Here is a 21,535-nt window from a genome sequence, read left to right as displayed (position 1 = left end):
CCACCTCATCTGTGAAACACGGTGGTGGGGGTGTTATGGCCTGGGCATCCATGGCTGCTTAAGGTACAGGCTCACTTATCTTCATTGATGATACAACTGCTGATGGTAGTGGCATAATGAATTCTGAAGTGTATAGACACATCCTATCTGCTCAAGTTCAAACAAATGCCTCAAAACTCATTGGCCAGCGGTTCATTCTATAGCATGACAATGATCCCAAACATACTGCTAAAGCAACAAAGGAGTTTTTCAAAGTTAAAATATGGTAAATTCTTGAGTGGCCAAGTCAATCACCTGATCTGAACCCAATTGAGCCTTTTATATGCTGAAGAGAAAACTGAAGGGACTAGCCCCCAAAACAAGCATAAGCTAAAGATGGCTGCAATACAGGCCTGGCAGAGCATCTCCAGAGAAGACACCCAGCAACTGGTGATGTCCATGATTCACAGACTTCAAGCAGTCATTGCATGCAAAGAATATGCAACAAAATACTAAACATGACTACTTTCATTTACACGACATTGCTGTGTCCCAAATATGTGCCCTGAAATGGGGGGACTATGTACAAACACTGCTGTAATTTCTACATGGTGAAAGCACAATGTATAAAAATGGCCTTTATTAAAATCTGACAATGTGTACTTTAACCAGATGTGATTTTTCTATTACAAATCTCAAATTGTGGAGTACAGAGGCAAATAAATAAATGATGGATCTTTGTCCCAAACATTATGGAGGGCACTGTACATACCTTGAGCTTCCATTGACTTCCATTGTACCTGTACCTCACTGCACAGTACTTGTGCAGATGATAATGTACTTAATAATAATGCCTGGAAAAGAGATCCCTCCTCAGCAATCCAAACGACGCTTCACTTGGAGGTAGAGGTTAACGTCTGAGTTTTTGGTAAGTAAGGCTTGAGGAGAATCCTGTCGAACAATGGACTTACCTTCAGCATGTCCAGGGACAACTGATGAGCGGGTGGGTAGGTACTCTCCAGTGACAGCAGCAGGCAGGCCTGAAAGATAGGGCATGGATGAGGTGCAGAGAGAGTCACGCAACATGGAAACAGGATGTGTTAAGGATAGTCAGCATAGCTACAGAATGTAGAACATTACAGTAGAATTACAGGTCCAATGTCTGAGGCCAACCTGATACCAAGACCAATTATTACCTGCCTGCACATAATCCATATCCTTCCGTTCCCTGCCTATCCAAGTCCATAGCACAAAGTCTCTTAAATATCACTATCGTATCTGCTTCAACCACCAACCCTGGTGGGGTGTATTCCAGTCACCCTCTGTTTCAAGACAACTGGCCCCATACCTCTCCTTTAAACTTGCTCCACACATTTCCTTTAAACACTACCCCTCTCACATTAAAGCTATGCCTTCTCGTACTTGATTTTTTTTCATCCTGGGGAAAATAATTCTGACTGCTCACGCTATCTATGCCATAATTGTATACATTTCTATCAGGTCTCTCCACAACCTCTGGGATTCCAGCGAAAATAATCCAAGTCTGTCCAACCCTGGAGCTAACACTCCATAATCCAGACATCATCCTGGTAAACCTCAGCACCCTTTCCAAAGCCTCCACATCCTTCCTGTAGTGAGGCTACCAGAACTGCACGCAGTACTCCAAATACGGACTGACCAAAGTCCTATAAAGCTGCAACATGACTTCTAGACTGTTATAATCAATGCCCCGACCTATGAAAGCAAGCGTACCATGTCTTTGCCACTATTTCTATTTGGAGTTGCCACTTTAAGGGAGTTATGGATTATGTGTTTGTGCGTGGGAAATCTTGTCTCACAAATCTGCTGATGATTTGAAGAGGTCACCAAGATTTGAGGAGGTCAGGGCAGTGGACATTATCTACATGGACGTTTAGCAAGGCTGTTGACAAGGTATCGCATGGTACGCTAGTCCTGAAGGTTAGATCACATGGGATCGAGGATGAGCTTGCCAAGTGGATTTAAAATTAGCTTGGAGGAAGGTGGGAGTGAAGGATTGTTTAGTTTAGGGATGCAGTGTGGAAACGGGCCCTTTGGCCCACTGAGTCTGCACTGACCATTGATCACCTGTTCACACCCTAATTCCATGTTATTCCAGTTTTGCATCCTACACACTAGGAGCAATTTACAGAGGCCAACAAATCTACAAACCTGCACATCTTTGGGATATGGGAGGAAACCGGAGCACCCGGAGAAAACCCACATGGTCACAGGGAGAATGTGCCAACTCCACGCAGATAGCACCTGAGGTTAGGATCGAACCCAGATCGCTGGCGCTGTGAAGCAGCAATTCTACCAACTACGCCATTGTGTCTACTCTGTTTAGAGCCCTGTGAACGGTAGTGTGCCTTCGTGCTGGGCCCACTGTTTCTCATCAATATTTATAATTTTCGATGACAGTAGTTAGTGCTGTGTGACTCTGAGTCAGGGCCTGGGTCAGGAGTTAAGGGACACCTTGAAGAGGCAGAGATTTGGGGATTTGTTGGGCAAAGGATATGGGAAATGGATTTGGCTGGACTGCTCTTAAACTGAGCTAGTATTGGGACATGGAAGCTGAAGTTATTGCAGGGCACAAACAACTTGGAGATACACAAGAACAGGGACATGGTGATCTGACTGTTGGAGAGGAAAGAGGCACGGAGGATTTACACAGTTCCTCATCTGTCATTCAGGTGCGGTCCCACACATTGCTACTTGTTTCTTTCAATTCTTTTACTTTCATGATATTCTCAGTAAATATGGATGAGCATTTAAAAATACTTCAGAATCAACGCACACATGCTTATATATTTTTTTGTATGAAATTATTTTAAAGAATTCTCATGCCTTCCTATGAAAATCTTGCAAGCAAACAGCTGATAGTGAATTTAGTTTAGTTTAGAGATACAGCACAGAAACAGACCCTTCGGCCCACTGAGTCCATGCCGACTAACAATCCCCATACAACTAGCACTACCCAACGTACACTCGGGACAAATTACAACATTTACCAAAGCCAATTAACCTACAAACCCGCACGTCTTTGGAGTGTGGGAGGAAACCGGAGCACCTGGAGAAAACCCATGCGGTCACAGGGAGAATGTGCAAACTCCGTATAGACGGTACCTGTAGTCAGGATTGAATCTGGGTCTCTGGCGCTGTGAGGCAGCAACTTTACCGCTGTGCCACCATGCCACCCCACCAGCAAATAATAATAATAAACCAACAATGAATTCTGCCGAGGAATAACTCACCAGTGGTTTGGAGTCACTGAGTACGTGATACTGGAGGAACTGGTGCAGCATGTAGAACATGCTGTGCTGGACAAGGGTTTTGATGACCAACTCATACAGGTAATGCTGCAATGAAAATAAAGTTTTTAAAGCAAAACCACAGCATCGAACACATCTCCAGATTTGCATTGAAGAGAAGGGAGTGGTTACCTGGACTGTGATCTGGAACTGATTGAGAGAGCGGATGTATTCCATCAGAACGGCACTGATAAACTTGTGTGGGAGATCCGGCTGCAATTCACAAGGTTAAACAGTGTCAGAACACAAGTAACTGTGCACACCATGGGAGGTACGGTGGTGCAGCGGGTAGAGCTGCTGCCTCACAGTGCCGGAGGCCTGGGTTCAATCTGACAACGGGTGCTATCTGTACGGAGTTTGAACGTTCTCTGCATGTGACCATGTGGGTTTTCTCCGGGTGCTCCGGTTTCTTTCCACATTCCAAAGACTTGTAAGTTAATTGGCTTCAGTAAAAACTAAATAGGAGGATGTGGTCTCACCATCGATCATCCGTTCATACGAGTTAAGTCTAGGCCTGTGTCGTACTGGCTGTCATTTACCCCCCCCCCCCCCCCCACCGCTCCCCTGTGCCAGCACCATACCTGATATACTCTCACCCTCCTGCACATCCTCTCTTTCTATACCTGCCTTAAAATAGTCGGTCCCAACATGGTGCTTAATGGTGAGACCGCACCTGGAGTATTGTGTGCAGTTTTGGTCTCCTAACCTGAGGAAAGACGTTCTTGCCTTAGAGGGAGTACAGAGAAGGTTCACCAGATTGATCCCTGGGATGGCGGGACTTTCATATGAGGAAAGACTGGATAGACTGGGCTTGTACTCGCTGGAATTTAGAAGACTGAGGGGGGATCTTATAGAAACATATAAAATTCTTAAGGGGTTGGAGAGGCTAGATGCGGGAAGATTGTTCCCAATATTGGGGGAGTCCAGAACCAGGGGTCACAGCTTAAGGATAAGGGGGAAGTCTTTTAGGACCGAGATGAGAGCACATTTCTTCACACAGAGAGTGGTGAGTCTGGAATTCTCTGCCACAGAAGGTAGTTGAGGCCAGTTAATTGGCTATATTTAAGAGGGAGTTAGATGTGGCCCTTTTTGCTAAAGGGATTAGGGGGTATGGAGAGAAGGCAGGTACAGGCTACTGAGCTGGATGATCAGCCATGATCATATTGAATGGCGGTGCAGGCTCGAAGGGCCGAATGGCCTACTCCGGCACCTATTTTCTATGTTAAAGAAATCTGTCATCACACAAGTCACCAAGTGCTGGAATAAATCAGCGGCTCAGGCACCATCTCTGGAAAACATGTATTGGCGACCATTAGGTTGGGACCATTCTTCAGACCTGAAGACCAGTATGCCGAAAGCCTTCTTCACCAGCCCATCTAGCCATGACCCCACTTTGTCAACTTGGTCAGCATGAACAAGGTTGGCCGAAGGGCCTGTTTTTCCGTGCTGTACGGCTCTCTGAGTCTCAACCTGCTTTTCCATTTGCGTTACACACGCTTGCTTCCTTGGATTTTACCTGCTATTCCATTTTCCATAACCAAGCCACTTTCATTAAGGGAGGGACAAGGAACTGCAGATGCTTGAATCTTGAGCATAACACAGTGCTAGAGGAGCTCAGTGGGTCAGGCAGCATCTGTGGAGTGAATGGACAGACGACGTCTCGGGCCAGGACTGCTGCTTACCTTTTTCTCAGTGAACACAGACAGGACATGCGTGTACATGTCTGACTGGTCTATGACAGCCTGTGTACGCACCGGCCTCTTCTGTGTTGAACTGCCGCGGCTTGCTCCCGACTCCATGGCCTACACGTGGAGACATACCCCAATTACTGCAGAGCATGTTAACATTCAACTCATCAGCACGTTAACATTCAACTCATCAGCACGTTAACATTCAACTCAAGTACACAGTTCCCTGAACGTGGCGTCGCAGTTGACAGGGTGGTGACAAAGGTTTTTGGCATACTGGCCTTCAGCAGTCAGGGTCTTGGGTATAGAAGTTGGAACGTTATGTTACAGTTTTTCCAAGTTGTTTAGGAAGGAACTGCAGATGCTGGTTTACACAAAGTGCTGGATTAATTCAGCGGGTCAGGCAGCATATCTGGAGAAAAGGAATAGGTGACCTTTCGCGTCGGAACCCTTCTTCAGAGTGAAAAGACTATACAAGTCGTTGGTGAGGCTGCACCTCGGCAGGACCCTCACAGTGAATGGCAGGGTCCTGGGGAATGTTGTCGAGCAGAAATATCTAGGAGTACAAGTACACAGTTCCTTGAGAGTGGTGTCACAGGTAGACAGTGTGGTCAAGAGGCTTTTGGTACTTTGGTCTTCATCAGAGTATTGAGTGGGGAGATCAGGTTACGGTTGTACAAGGCATTGGTGAGGTTCCTTTGGAGTATTGTTTGGTCACCCTTAGTTTAGTTTCGTTTAGAGATACAGCATAGAAACAGGCCTTTCGGCCCACCAAGTCCGCACCGCCCAACAATCTCCATACACTAGCACTATCCTACACACTAGGTACAATTTACAATTTTTACCTAAGCCAAATTAACCTGCACGTCTTTGGAGTGTGGGAAGAAATGTGGGACAAGCTAGAGAAGCAGATAGTTCCAACTTTCAAAAGCATTAGGACACATAAATGGATAGGAAGGGTTTATAGGGATATGGGCCTAGTGCTCACAAATGGGACTAGCCAACCTTGTTGGCATTGACAAGGTGGGCTGAAAGGCCTGTTTCCATGCTGTACAGCTCAATGAATCTACGTGACAAATGGCAAGATATTTTTTCGTAAGAAAAGTCCCAAAACACTAAGTTCCTCAAACCCTGTCACAAATGTTCTGGCAACATCACTCACCAAGATATAGTTCTGGTCAGCTTCCAGGTATTCCTTGTAGACTTGATTAAGTTTATCAAACACGGTGGCAATGACGGGCAGACTCGCACGTTCGGCTGCACCCAGCACTGCAATAAAAGATGTGGTCGCATTAGTGAGAGTGGATGTAGGTCTACACAGAGTGGATGTAAAGAGGTTTCCAACAGTGGGAGAGTCTAGGACCAGCTCATTCAAAATCATGAGAGGAATACATCTGGTAAATGCACAGTGTTTTGCCCTGAGTAGGAGAATCAAGAGCTGGAGGACATAGGTTTAAGGTGAGGGGGAAAGATTGAATAGGAAACTGAGCAGTAACTTTTTCACGCAAAGGGTGGTGGGTGTATGTAACAGGGGAGGAAGTTGAGGCAGCTACTATCACAACGTTTATGAAACATTTAGATAGGTACATGGATAGCACGGGTTTAGAGGAAGATGGGCCAAACGCAGGCAGGTGGGAATAGTGTTGATGGGGCATGTTGGGCTGTGTGGGCAAGTTGGGCTATTTCCACGCTATAAGACTCAATGACCAGGACCAGGCCCTTCGTCCCACAATGTATGTGCTGAGCATGGAACAGTACAGCACAGGAACCGGCCATTCGGCACACAATGCCTGCACTGAATATGGAACAGTAGAGCACAGGAATAGGCCGTTCGGCCCACAGTGTCTGTGCGGAACATAGAGCAGTACGCTGCAGGAAGAGGCCCTTTGGCCCACAGTGTCGGTGCTGAAAATACGGAGCGTTAGCGGTTCAGGCACAAGCAGCTCACCACTACAGGGCGGCACAGTAGTGCAGCGGTAGAGTTGCTGTCATATAGCACTAGAGACCCGGTATGATTCCGATTACAGGTGCTTGTCTGTACGTTTGCCCCTTGACTTGCATGGGTTTTCTCCAGGTGCTCCGGTTTCCTCCCACACTACAAAGATGTACGAGTTTGTAGTTAATTGGCTTGGTATTATCGTAAATTGTCCCTAGTGTGTGTAGGATAGTGTTAATAATAATAATAATAATAATAATATGCCTTTATAGTCATTGTACGCAAGGTACAACGAAATTAGAAGTGCTACAGCTGATAACAGTGCGACAGTGCATATCCTTCAAAGACAATTGCACAGACATACGAACCAACATAACAAATGCCAGTATCAATAAAAAACCAATTTAAAAACGGAGATCACTGCGGAGATCACTGGTCAGCGCGGACTCGGTGGGCCGAAGAATCTGTTTCCTTGCTTTATCTCGAAACTAAACAACTCACTGTCGGAGCACACAGACAAGATGACCATTTTGCAGTCCTTCCTCTGCAGTAGGAAGTCCATCAGCCGTCCCCGGTCATGAAGCATGTGGACTATCGGCTGCAGCTTTATCTGGAGGCACCACAAGTAACCTGTCAGAGAGCACAAAACCAATTAATCAAAACCCTCCAGTGAGGGATAGGAAGGATTTGATGCAAACACAACCTCCCTGAATCTATATTCACTCCTCCCTCCAGCTTCACAATTCGCACCTTTACTTATTCAGAGTAATATTCGATTGATCTTTGGGAGAGGGTAAGAGTTTCCTGGTTCCAACTTCATACTTCCCACATTCACACAGATGGTGGAGGTGGGTATGTGAAACTAGCTGCCAGAGGGGGTAGCTGAGGTAAGTATTATGACAACATTTAAAAGATATTTGGACAGGTACATGGATAAGAATGGTTTAGAGGGATATGGGCCAAACATGGGCAGGTGGGACTAGTGTAGATGGGGCATCTTGGTTGGCAAGGGCATTGTGGCAAAGGGAAAAGGTCTTGTTTCCATGCTGTATGACTCTATGACTTTAGACATACGCCATGGAAACGGGCCCGTTGGCCCACCAAGTCCACGCTGATGAGCGACCACCCCCACACACTAGCACTATCCTACACACTATGGACAATTAACAATTTTTACCGAAGCCAATTAACCTACAAATGTGTACATCTTTGGAGTGTGGGAGGAAAGCAGATCTCCCGGAGAAAACCCATGTGGTCACAAGGAGAACTTACAAAGTCCGTACAGACAACACCCATAGTCAGGATCGAGCCCGGGTCTCTGGAGTTGTAAGGCAACAACTCTACCGCTGCACCAAGGTGCCGCTATCTCTATCTCACACCTTTTGTCTTTTCATCTCTAGCCTTTGTCCAACAAACTACCTATCAAAAACTGTCCTCACCAGTATCCACCTATCACTCACCAAGCTTTGTCCGGCGCCCCCATCTCTTCTAGCTTTCTTTCCCCCCCCCCACCTATAATCAGTCTGAACCAACTGATCAGTCTGAATTGGTCCCGACATGAAATGCCACCTGTCCATGTTCTCTAGAGATGCTGCCTGACCCGTTGAGTTACCTCAGTACTTTGTGTCTTTTTTTGTAAACAAGCATCTACAGTTCCTTGTTTATCTAACACTGGAGGAACTCAGCAGGTCAAGCAGCATATGTGGAGTGAATGGACAGACAATGTTTTGGGAGAGGGGAATTCTTCAGATATTCAGATGGATTTAAATCTGAGCTTTTGTCTCTGGTTGGAGGCAGATGGAGCTTTTGACGGCTCTGAGCCTGTACCCGCTGGAGTTTAGAAGGATGAGGGGTGACCACTTTGAAACTTACCGACTAGTGAAAGGCCTGGATAGAATGGATGTAGTAGAGAGGTTGTTTCCAGTAGTGGGAGAATCTAGGATCAGAGCATAGCCACAAACTAAAAGGATGTTGCTTTAGAAAAGGGATGAAGAGGAATTTCTTTAGCCAGAGGGTGGTGAATCTGTGGAATTCATTGCCACAGACAGCTGTGTCACGCCACGCCATTGGTTATATTTAAAGTGGATATTGACAGATTCTTGATTAGCATGGGTGTCAGGGGTTGTGGGGAGAAGGCAATATGGGGTTGAGAGGGAAGGATCCAATGCCCTCCATAATGTTTGGAACAAAGACCCACCATTTATTTATTTGCCTCTGTACTCCACAATTTGAGATCTGTAATAGAAAAAATCACTGTGGTTAAAGTGCACATTGTCAGATTTTAATAAAGGCCATTTTTATACATTTTGGTTTTACCATGTAGAAATTACAGCAGTGTTTATACATAGTTCCTCTATTTCAGGGCACTGAAATGTTTGGGACACAGCAATGTCATGTAAATGAAAGTGGTCATGTTTAGTATTTTGTTGCATATCCTTTGCATGCAATGACTGGTTGAAGTCTGCGATTCATGGACATGACCATTTGCTGGGTGTCTTCTCTGGTGATGCTCTGCCAAGCCTGCATTGCAGCCATCTTTAGCTTATGCTTATTTTGGGGGCTAGTCCCCTTCAGTTTTCTCTTCAACATGTAAAAGGCATGCTCAATTGGGTTCAGATCGGGTGATTGACTTGGCCACTCAAGGATTGACCATTTCTTAGCTTTGAAAAACTCCTTTGTTGCTTTAGCAGTATATTTGGGATCATTGTCTTGCTGTAGAATGAACCGCTGGCCAATGAGTTTTGAGGCATTTGTTTGAACTTGAGCAGATAGGATGTGTCTATACACTTCAGAATTTATTATGCTACTACAGGGGTGTCAAACTCATTTTAAGTCACAGGCGGAATGGGCAAAATGCGACTTCATGCGGGCAGGATCAGTTGTGCACGCGCAAATGCAAGCGTGCGTGCTCCCACGGCTGTCGTTGCCTTCGTTTTTTCAACCAGCTCTCATGTGTCTCAGTCTCTGCTATAACTACAAAGTGTTTCACTTTACAAATTTTGTTTCTTATGAAGAAGATTGCCCGGCAAACATTACTTTTATGATTGGTATCTAGGCCGTAGAGTGGATGTGGAAATAATGTTTCCAGTAATAGAAGAGTCTAGGACCAGGGATCACAGCATCAGAATAAAAGGTCATACATTCAAAATGGAGATGAGGAGAAATGGGTGGTGAATCTGAGGAATCTATTGCTACGGACAGCGGTGGAGGCCAAGATATTGGGTATTTTTGAGGCAGAGATTGATAGGTCTTGATTAGGTTACAGGGAGAAAGAAGACAATAGAATGTGGTTGAGAGAGAAAATAGATCAGCCATGGTTGAATGGCAAAGTAGACCTGATGGGCTAAATGGCCTAATTCTGTTCACCTGTCTTATAGTCTTCCTACAGTTTTGTTTTGCCCACAATGGGCTGGCTGGGTGGTGAACAGCCAACAGCAGGTACCTAGCATGGTGAAAGATGGTCTGTCCATTATCTCACCTGAAGGCCCCGCTCCCATCCTTCTCCTGATGTCTTTCTTCATTCCCTTCACATCCTCTTCCCTCACCTCTCATGTCCTTCTCTACCCTCACCTTCTCCCTCACCTGTCCTCTCCCTTTCCTCAGCCTATCCCTTCTCTCATCCCCACTTCCTTCCTTCCAACTACTCCCCACTCCCCGCCCTTACTTCATCCTTTCCTTACCTCGTCCCTAAATCCCCTCCCTTCCCTCATCTCAGAACACCATTCCTTTTCTCATCTGCTCCCTTCCTCACCCCCTCCCTCCCTACATCCTTTCTTTACCACCAACTCCCCCACTCCCCTCCTTCGACACCCTCTCTTCCCTTCCTCATCCCTAAAAACCCTCCCTTCCCTCATCTGCTCCCCCTCCCCTTCCGTTACCACCACCTTCTCCCTTCTCTTCCCTATTCCCGCATAACTACCAGCACGTCTTCACATCCCACCTTAACCCAAACCCAGAGTCCCCACCCTAGATTTTGGATCGCTGGCTGCGGTCCCATTCACAATGCGGCGACTTCCCACCAGCCTCTATCCACGCACTCACTTGGGTCTCAGGTACATGGCGGTCTCTGTGGCGGCAGCCCAGGCACTTCCCGGTGTCCACAACAACACTGAGACTCCCCACCTTCCCCAGCGCCGGCCCCTTCCCGCCTGCGTCACCGCATGGCCGGATATGGGTGTAGCTTCCACTCACCCCCGGGAGCTGGGGAGTGGGGAGGGTTTTTTCCCCAAATCATCCCGCAGGCCGGATTGGACCTCTTCACGGCCGGATGCGGCTCGCGGGCCGGTAGTTTGACACCCTTGTGCTACTACCATCAGCAGTTGTATCATCAATGAAGATAAGTGAGCCAGTGCCTTCAGCAGCCATACATGCCCAGGCCTTCACTCTGATATAAGTTAATCTTCGTCTCATCTGTCCACAAGACCTTTTTCCAGAACTGTGGTTGCTCCTTTAAGTACATCTTGGCAAACTGTAACCAGGCCATCCTATTTTTGTGGCTAACCAGTAGCCTCTGTATTTCTGTTCATGAGGTCTTCTGCGGACAGTGGTCACTGACAAATCCACACCTAACTCCTGAAGAGTGTTTCTGATCTGTCGGACAGGTGTTGGGGGATTTTCTTTATTATAGAGAGAATTCTTCTGTCATCAGATGTGGAGGTCTTCCTTGGCCTGCCAGTCCCTTTGCAATATGCTCACCAGTGCTCTCTTTCTTCTTAATGATGTTCCAAACAGTTGATTTTGATAAGCCTAAGGTTTGGCTGATGTCTCTAATAGTTTATTCTTGTTTCTCAGACTCATGATGGCTTCTTTGACTTTCATTGGCACAACTTTGGTCCTCATGTTGATAAACAGCAATAAAAGTTTCCAAAGGTGATGGAAAGGCTGGAGGAAAGACGAGGTGCTAAGAGCTCTCTAAAACCTGCATGAAGGAGGCAATTAAACACACCTGAGCAATTACAAATGCATGTGAAGTCATGTGTCCCAAACATTATGGTGCCCTGTTAACTATTAAACTATGTTTAAACACAGCTGTAATTTCTACATGGTGAAATCAAAATGCATAAGAATGGCCTTTAATAAAATCTGATAATGTGCACTTTAACCACATGTGATCTTTCCATTACAAATCTCAAATTGTGGCGTATAGAGGCAAATAAATAAATGATGGGGCTTTGTCCCAAACATTATAGAGGGCACTGTAGATCAGCCATGAATGAATGGCGGAATAGACCCAATAAGCCAAATGGCCTAATTCTGCTCCAATGACATGAACTTATGACTTGTGTAAGGAGACAATGGTATGTGATTACTGCAGGAAGGTTATATGGACACAATTTTTTTTCACCTAGATTGTTTTTTCCCCCAAGACCTTTTTTTCTATTTGTCAATATGCAAACTAACTTTTAAGTGGTTCTCTAGTTCCCAATCAAAATTGTATTATAACCAATTCGACCTGTATAATGTACTCCCTAATTCACCAAACGCATTATATGTAATTCACGTTATGAAAACACACAATGTAGCAAAACTGCCTGCAGTGATAATTTAAACCAATAAATGTCACCACAAGATGCACTCACCTTCGCTGGCATTAATTATAATATCAGGCTGAAACACGCTCCAGGATGAAGAATCTCCAAATTAAGGAAAGCATGGAAGCCATCAAAATGATAAAGTCAGAGAAGCATGGAAACAGGCCCTTCGAACCACCAAGTTCGGGTTTACCACCAAGCATTAATGCTGCCCTAACTATTTTACTTTTCCACATATACCTTGTGCATCTGACACTCACTTTCACACCCCCTCCAGTCCTCACTTTCCCAGCAGGAGCGTCAATCCCCCCATACGGATACACCCACATCCCACCATGGCGCCCATGTCTGGTAGACCCACACTCGCTGAGAAACGGCATCGTTTAGTCTTCCTCGACACACCCACCGCTGGCAGCACATTCACTCGCTTCCCCCTTCCCTCAGCCGAAGGTTGAGGGCAAGGAAGGGGCCAGCAGTGAAGGAGGATGGGTCGGTGGAGGGTGCTGGAGGTCGGACGGGTGCATGGAGGGTGCAGGACACATCGCCGAGAACAAAACGGGACCCAGCATGAGGGCGCCACCGAGAACAAAGGGGGACCATCGCTGACTAAATGAAATACTTGTGTTACTTAGTCGGTGCCCTATATGGAGCGACTCTGTGCATATCTTGGGTATGCAAAACAAAGAATTTACATTGTGACATGTCACATGTGACAATAAAGTATCATTCATTCATCATTCATTCCCTGCACCCTCAGAGCCCCCCCCCCCCCCCCCCCCGGTGTAAAAACTTGCCCCGCACATCTACTTTAAACTTTGTCCCTTTCACCTTAAATCTATATTCTCTAGTCTTTGATATTTCTACCCTGGGTAAAAGGTTCTGACTGTCCACCCTATCTGTGCCTCTATTAGGTCTCCCCTCAACCTAAGACATTCCAGGGAAAATAATCCAAGAACTTTCTCCCATTGCCCTGAAGGTCTGTGACCCTGAGCCGAGTCAGTAACTGTTTCCCTCACCATCACCGCTGACTGACTTGCGAGTATTTCCACCAGTTTAATTTTCCATAGATTACAACACTCGAAATACTGTGGAGACACAAGGAACTGCAGTTGCTGGTTTACAAAAAAAGCGTTTACAGACAAGGTGCTAGAGTAACTCGGCGCATCTGGCTGCGTCCCTGGAGAACGTGTATAGGTGACGTTTCAGGTTAGGATTAGGTTAGTTTATTGTCACGTGTACGGAGGTGCAGTGAAAAGCTTTTTATTGTGTGCTAACCAGTCATCGGAAAGACTAAACATGATTACAATCAAGTAATTCAGTGCACAGAATCAGGGAATAATGTTTAGTGCAAGATAAAGACCAGTAAAGTCCAATTGAAGTTAGTCCGAAGGACTTGAATAAGGTAGATGGGAGCTCAGGACTGCTCTCTAGTTGTTGGTAGGATAGTTCAGTTGCCTGTTAACAGCTGGGAAGAAACTGTCCCTGAATCTGGAGTTATACATTTTCACATTTCTGTACCTCTTGCCCGATGGGAGAGGGGAGAAGAGGGAATGACTGGGATGAGACTGGTCCTTGATTATGCTGGTGGCCTTGGGTTAGGGTTAGCAAGGGTTCTGACCCAAAATGTCACAAAATATGTTCTCCAGAGATGCCGCCTGACCCAATGAGTTACCAATAATACTAAGCTTGTCTTTTAATCATGAAATTTTCAAAAAATAGATTTTAATTGCTGAAGACTGTTGGTGCGAAGGATACAAAGTTCACACGGGACGGGGCTTTGAGTTGTCACAGCTGCCGGACCTGGGGAAACAATTTCAAGACAACAGCACATTAGACGTTTTTAAAACTGGCTGAGACAGTTTGCACTGCAGGACTAAACAGAGGAAAAAATATATTCAAAGCTATTGAAAAAAAAACAAAGATAAAATGACGACAGTAAACGTACATTCTGAGAGGTTTAGATCTTGCACAAAGTGTTGGTGAGGCTGCACTCGGAGCATTGCATTCCATTTTGATCACCCTGCCATGGGAAGGATGTCATTAAGCTGGAAAGCATGCAGAGAAGATTTATAGAACTTGAGGACCTGTACTATGGGGAGAGGTTGGAAAGACTAGAGGGCATAGTTTTAAGGTCATAGCAGAAAAGCTTAAAGGAGATGTGTGAAGCAAGTATAACATAGAGGCTGGCGAGTGCCTAGAATGCACTGCCAGGGGTGGTGGTGGAGGGAGATAGGATTGTGGTGTTTAATATGCTTTTAGATAGATATATGAATATGCAGGAAATGGAGGGATATGGATTAGGTCCCGGCAGAGGAGATTAGCTTAATTTAGCATCATGGTGGGCACGGACATTGTGGGCCGAAGGGCCTGTTCCTGAGCTATACTGAATTTATTGTCACAGATGGCTGTGGAAGCCGTCAATTATATTTTTAAAGCAGAGATTAACGGGTTCTTGATTAGTAAGGGTGTAAAACGTTAAGAGGAGAAGGCAGGAAAATGGGGTTGAGAGGCATAGATCAGCCATGATTGAATGATGGAGTCGGGTCGATGGGCTGAATGGCCTAATTCTGCTCCTCCTCCGTCTTATGGACAAAACTTATGTACAGTGGGCATGAGAGCAAATGCCAACCATGCACTCAATCACCTCCAGCCTGAGCATGGGGAGCTTACTCCGTCTCCCACACCTGCTCTCATCCCCCTCCCAGACACAACTCTCATGGACTATCCTACATCTGCTCGTTGTTCAAGTCCGTTTTAGCTCAGTGGTGGGGATGGGTGAGAGTGGGGAACAGTCTAAAGAAGAATCAATATTATAAAAACTGGATGGGGTTTCATAAGCTCAGTAGTTCTAGGAGCAGAATTAGACCCGTACTAATCAAAAATCGGTCAATCTCCGTTTAATAAATACCCATTGACAGCCTTCACTGCCGTCTTTGGCAATGAATTCCACAGATTCACCACCCTCTGGCTATAGAAATTCCTTCTCATCTCCTTTTATTCTGAGGCTGTGGCCTCTGGTTCTAGTCTCTCCCACTGGTGGAAACAACCTCTCCACAATGACAGACATTGAGCTCGGAGTCAGCGGGTTGACTGCAAATGACGGCTCTGAAATCACCCACCTGCTCGGGGGATCTTACAGGGTTCAATGGACAGAGGTAACAGGACTTGCTGATGAATCGTGACCGCACCATCAAATTCTGCTCGCAGTTTGATATCGAATATCATCGAGGTCTGTAAACACAGGATAACACGTGGGGACCTATCAACCACCTGCACATCCACATGCCCTAACACACGTCCAGACAAGGCACAAGACAGGATCACGCGTGGGCACTGAGGAACCTCCTTTACATCTACCTAGAGAACACCTGAAGGAGAACATGCAGAAGGTAGCCAGCATCATCAAAGACCCACACCACCCTGGCCACAATCTCATCTCGCTGCTATCATTGGCAACAAGGTACAGGAGCTTGCAAACTGTGACCTCCAGGTTCAAGAACATCTTCCCAGGAAACATCAGGCTCTTGAACACTGCACAACACTGTCCTCAGCAACTGCGATCTTCTATGGATTGAATGTGGTTACAGGTGTACATAGGAACAGCTCTGCCCAGGACAGAAAGGCTCCGCGGAGAGTAGGCTTGTATACACTGGAAGGATGAGAGGAGATCTTATCGAAACGTATAAGATTATTAAGGGGTTGGACACGTTAGAGGCAGGAAACATGTTCCCAATGTTGGGGGAGTCCAGAACAAGGGGCCACAGTTTATGAATAAGGGTAGGCCATTTAGAACTGAGATGAGGAAAAACATTTTCAGTCAGAGAGTTGTGAATCTGTGGAATTCCCTACCACAGAAGGCAGTGGAGGCCAATTCTCTGAATGCATTCAAGAGAGAGCTAGATAGACTCTTAAGATATAGCGGAGTCAGGGGATATGGGGAGAAGGCAGGAACGGGGTACTGATTGAGAATGATCAGCCATGATCACATTGAATGACGGTGCTGGCTCGAAGGGCCGAATGGCCTCCTCCTGCACCTATTGTCTATTGTTCGGCTGAATGCACTATGGGAACTACACACGTGCCCCCCTGCAGGACCTATACATCAGGAGGTGCAGATCCAGAGCCAGCAACATTATGGGGGACCCCTACCACCCCAGCAACGGACTATTCCAGCTGCTACAGTCAGGCAAACGCCTCCGCTGTCACGCTGTGAAAACAGAGAGGATGAGACGGAGTTTATTCCCACAGGCCATTAGGACTGTTAACTCATATCACCAGGGACTAATTTAATTTACTGTATTGATTATTTTTTTTGTGTTAATTTTTTTTCTTTTTTTTTTCTGTTCTGTTTTGTAGTTTAGCACAATCCGCAAGCGTTGCCACTTTCATTTCTCTGCACATCTTGTATATGTATGTGACAAATAAACTTGACTTGACTCGAGAGCACACTGACTGGTTGCATGTCGGCCTAGTTCTGTAACTCAGACGCCCAGAAAAAAAGGAGACGACAGAGAGTGGTGAACATCGCCCGGTCCACCACAGGTACTGAACTCCCACCCCGCGAAGGGATCCACAGGAGGTGCAGCCCCAAAAAGGCAGCCAGCATTATCAGGGACCCACACCACCCTGGCCACACTCTCATCTCACTGCTACCATCGGGAAGAAGGTACATGAGCCTGAGAACCGTGACTTCCAGATTCAAGAACAGCTTCTTCCCAGCAACCATCAGGTTCTTGAACACTGCACAACGCTAACAGCTTTACCTCAGCAACAATCTACTATTTGCTGTTTTTAGTTGCACTGAGGTCCTCTAATTCTTGATCTCTCTGCACTGTGACTTTGTATATTCACCACTTGTGATTTTATACATCTCTATAAGATCACCCTTCAGTCTCCTGCTCCAAGGATTCCACTACTCTGGGCAAATTCACCCTTTCTATTCCGACTATTGCTCCTGATTCTTGATCCTTTACCAATGCTAGGTAAATTCTGGAACTATACCATGTGAGGTTAGTAATTGGGAAATACAAATCTTACCTGAGAACTCTGATGATGCACCACCACTAAGTTATCAACCACATTCAAAGCAAATTTTCCGACGGTGTTTAGTTTCAATATATGCATTTTCTTACACTGTCCTTCCCTGTAAATAAAATATGACACATTCAGGGACCAGGGCGGCACAGTCGCACAGCGGTGAAGTTGTGACCATGTGGGTTTTCCCTCTGATGAGTGAGTTCTCCCTCTGACCATGTGGGTTTTCTGCAGGTGCTCCAGTTTCCTCCCACACTCCAAAGACATGCAAGTTTGCAGGATAATTGGCTGCTGTAAATTGTCCCCTATGTGTAGGATAGTGTTAGTGCACTTGGTGATCGTTGGTCGGCGCGAACTCGGTGGACTGAAGAGCCTGATTCCACACTGTTTTCCAAAGTCTGAAGTAAAGTTTAAATCTCCCCAAGGTACAGTGCTAACTGATTATGATTCCAACAACCATGTCTTACCTGGGTAAATAATACATGATGACTTCTGCACCAGGGTTGTTGGGAGCCCTTGGCTGATGCTTCAAGTAGAGGACGAACAGTTGGCCATACCTTGTGAGAAAAAGCAATGGTTAAAGGTTATTGACTTCTTAATTAATTAATGCCTTACGAAACATTGCAAAAAAAGGGTGAGCTTACAGAACAAGGGGCTGAGTATTACTATTTTATCAATAATTGCAGCAGGATCTTAATCGGTTGGGCAGGTGGGCTGAGAAATGGTTGATGGAATACAGTGAAATGTGAGGTGTTGCATTTTGGGATGTCAAATAAGGGCAGGATCTACACAGTAGGCTCTAGGGGGTGTTGTAGAGTAGAGGAGTGCAGGTACATAATTCAGACCTCCCAACATTTGATTTTACAAATTCAGAATTTTGATGTCCAAAATTCAGAAATTTACATCAAGATTCATAATATGGCGCGTAATGCAACTTTTCAGCAAAAAAAAGTATGCACGCCAAATGCGTGTACACATTGCATTGCGTACACGTACACGTTCATGTGTAAAAAAAGACTATTATTTCCAACAGTCTGTAGTTCTTGGACTGCATGTACAATGTCAGGCCTATCATGAGTATATTCTGCTATTTATAGAAAGGTTATTAAACAGAAATACTTTTTACAACACAAAGAAAACATTGTTTTGTTTTGTTTTCTCTATTTTGCTTTTTCCTTACACAAAATGTATGACTAAGTTATGAAGAAAGAGTTTCATTTAAAACTGCACATACCTAATTTCATTGAAGACATACTTGCTCCAGTGGTCTTCAACAGCAAATCACAACGAGTAAACGCACAGAGTCTTTTGCCCAGAGTAGGGGAATAGAGAACCAGAGGACATAGGTTTAAAGCGAAGGGGGATAAATTTACTAGGAACTCGAGGGATAACCTTTTTTGTTACACAAAGGGTTATGGGTGTAAGGAACGGGCTACCGGAGGAATTAGTTGAGACAGGTACTATGGCAACATGTTAGGAAACATTTAGACAGGTACGTCGATAGGATGGGGCTCATGTTGCCGACCTCCCCGTGGTGAGCCCTGTCAACTGACCTCAGTCAGGCGAACGACAACGGAGACAGCAGAAGCAGAAGCAGCTTCATAACTTCTGCTGCCTCAAACGCTAGAAGAAGAGAAGTAGATCGACAAGATAGGGTTGGAAGGATATGGGCCAATGCAGGCAGGTGGGACTAGTGTAGATGGGGCATGTTGGTTGGTGTGGACAAGTTGGGCCAAAGGGGCTGTTTCCATACTGTATGACTATAATAAAGTTAGCAGTAACTAAGTAACCAGGCTCCCTCGCAGCCGAGGGTGTTGTATATACCATCAGTGTGTTACTTAGACTATGTGTACTACACATGACACACTGGTCAACATGAGGACTACCTTCAGCAAGACTGGTTCCACCAAGATGCAGTACAGAATGCCACAGGCGATCCTTCTTCCCTGTGGCTATCAAACTGCACAACTCCTCACTCTTCTGTCGTAGTGTAGACTGACTCCCCCCACCCCCAAATCTTTGCACATCCCCAATCCTTTCCATTCATCACTTTAATTTCATGTTTCATGTATCTTGTGTTTTATGACTGTTGACAGATCAATTTCCTTCATAGGATAAATAAAGTTCTATTGTATCATATCGTACTTACACGCTGGCCATAATTATATCTCTATCGGAGAGAATGGGGTTTCCAGACTTGGGAGAGGTAGGCAATTCGATTTCGAACTTTGGCATTTTTGTCATTGTTCCGCTCTGGTAAGTAAAATTAAAGTCACTGGATCATGCTACACAACTAAACATATACAATTTCTCACAACACAAGGGGAGCTTGTCTGTCTGAACAGAAGATCAATCTGTCGGAATCAATCTCTCTTACAGTTGCACATGACACTGGTATGGCTGCACTTGGGAGCATTGCATTCAGTTTTGATCTCCCTGCCATAGGAAGGATGCCATTATGTTCTCCAAAGATACACAAATAGCTGGAGTAGCTCGGCAAGTCAGGCAGCATCTAACCTGCCGAGTTACTCCAGCTTTTTGTGTCTATCTTCGGTTTAAACCAGCATCTGCAGTTCCTTCCTATACATGTTCTCCAGAGATGCTGCCTGACCTGCTGAGTTACTCCAGCACTTATGTTTTTCTACGACTCTGTAGTATGTGTAGGAACTGCTTATGCTGGTGTACACCAACATAGACACAAAATGCTGGAGTAACTCAGCGGGTCAGGCAGCATCTCTGGAGAACATGGATAGGTGACGTTTCGGGTCAAGACTTTTCTTCAGCCTGAGAGACAGGGGATAGGAAAACTAGAGACATAAAAAGATTCAGAACAAGTATGATTTAACTGAACATAACACAAAGATTTTCAATGCATCTCAGTGCATGTGACAATAAAAACCAATACCAGTGGATGTGCATCCTTTTTTTAGCAGTGAGCAGAGGTGTGGAAAGATGATGGGGGCTTGATTGGAGCACAGCACCCAACTTACCTTGAATGTAAATGGCTGTAGGACATTACCCTGCACGGTGGTGGACAGGAGGAGCACTGCCGTCTCGGGACAGTACATGTACCAGTTGACATTGATGCTGTGTGTCTTAAGTTGTTTTAAAGAACGTTTGTCAGGGAGTACCTGGGAACAACAAAAACAACAACCACTGAATTTACCAGAACATTGCCTGTATCAGGGGGTATTTGCTGCAGGGAGAGGTTGGACAAACTTAGATTATTTTCGCTGGAATACTGGAGGTTGCAGGGAGACAGGGTTAAGGCGGAACAGCTGGTACAGCCACTGCCTCACAGCTTTAGAGACCTGGGTTCGATCCTGACCTCGGGTGCTGACTGTGGAGTTTACACATTATCTTTGGGACCAAATGGGTTTTCTCAAGGTGCTCCACTTCCCAAAGACATGTGGGTTTGTAGGTTAATTGGCTTCTGTGAATTGGCCATAGTGTGCAGCATGCAAAAGTGGGATAATATAGAACTAGCGTATGGGTGATCAATGGAATCTGTGGGACGAAGGGCCTGTTTCCATGCTGTATCTCTAAACTGATAGAAGTGGATAAAATTATGAGAGGCCTAGATAGAGTAGACAGTCATAACATTTTTCCCCAGGATGGAAATATCAAAGACAATGAGGGGGTAAAGTTTAAGGGAGATATGCAGGGCACTTTTCTTTTACACATCGTGTGGTGGGTGCCCGGACATGTTGCCGGGAGTGGTGATGGAGGCAGAAACGATAGTGGCATGGAAGAGACCTTTGTATAGGAACATGGATATGCGTGGAACGGCGGGATATGGATTATGTGCAGACAGATAAGAATTAGTCTTGGCATCATGTTCAACATAGACATTGCGTGCCGAAGGGTCTGTTCTTGAACTATGTTCTGAGAAGGCACATCCGAACAGGTGTAACCAAGGCATGCAATGTTAGGACACTTACTAATATGGTGTCAGGACAACCTCTCCCTCAATGTCAGCAAGATGAAGGAGATAGTTAGCGAAGTCAGGAAGCTTGTTGTACATGCTCCAATCAGCAT

The 21,535-nt window shown here is 45.5% G+C and overlaps 1 protein-coding gene across 4 annotated transcripts in view; it reads right to left on the bottom strand.

The window, feature by feature from the left end:
- rmc1 (regulator of MON1-CCZ1) overlaps window positions 1–21,535 on the bottom strand; it is a 43,606-nt gene that overhangs the window by 5,164 nt on the left and 16,907 nt on the right. For all 4 annotated transcript variants that reach the window (XM_078397974.1, XM_078397970.1, XM_078397973.1 and 1 more), the window contains 13 exons: window positions 20,488–20,628; window positions 19,647–19,750; window positions 17,965–18,054; window positions 17,501–17,606; window positions 15,583–15,694; window positions 14,219–14,263; window positions 12,512–12,565; window positions 7,434–7,562; window positions 6,159–6,265; window positions 4,991–5,110; window positions 3,441–3,521; window positions 3,252–3,356; window positions 951–1,019 (listed from right to left, as the gene is read on the bottom strand). In XM_078397974.1, the coding sequence (XP_078254100.1) occupies window positions 951–1,019; window positions 3,252–3,356; window positions 3,441–3,521; window positions 4,991–5,110; window positions 6,159–6,265; window positions 7,434–7,562; window positions 12,512–12,565; window positions 14,219–14,263; window positions 15,583–15,694; window positions 17,501–17,606; window positions 17,965–18,054; window positions 19,647–19,750; window positions 20,488–20,628 (1,263 nt within the window). The remainder of the gene's footprint in view (window positions 1–950; window positions 1,020–3,251; window positions 3,357–3,440; window positions 3,522–4,990; window positions 5,111–6,158; window positions 6,266–7,433; window positions 7,563–12,511; window positions 12,566–14,218; window positions 14,264–15,582; window positions 15,695–17,500; window positions 17,607–17,964; window positions 18,055–19,646; window positions 19,751–20,487; window positions 20,629–21,535) is intronic.

The sequence above is a fragment of the Rhinoraja longicauda genome, chromosome 4 (assembly GCF_053455715.1).
Source record: "Rhinoraja longicauda isolate Sanriku21f chromosome 4, sRhiLon1.1, whole genome shotgun sequence".
Taxonomy (NCBI): Eukaryota; Metazoa; Chordata; class Chondrichthyes; order Rajiformes; family Arhynchobatidae; genus Rhinoraja; species Rhinoraja longicauda.
This window is presented reverse-complemented; position numbering and strand designations above follow the sequence as displayed.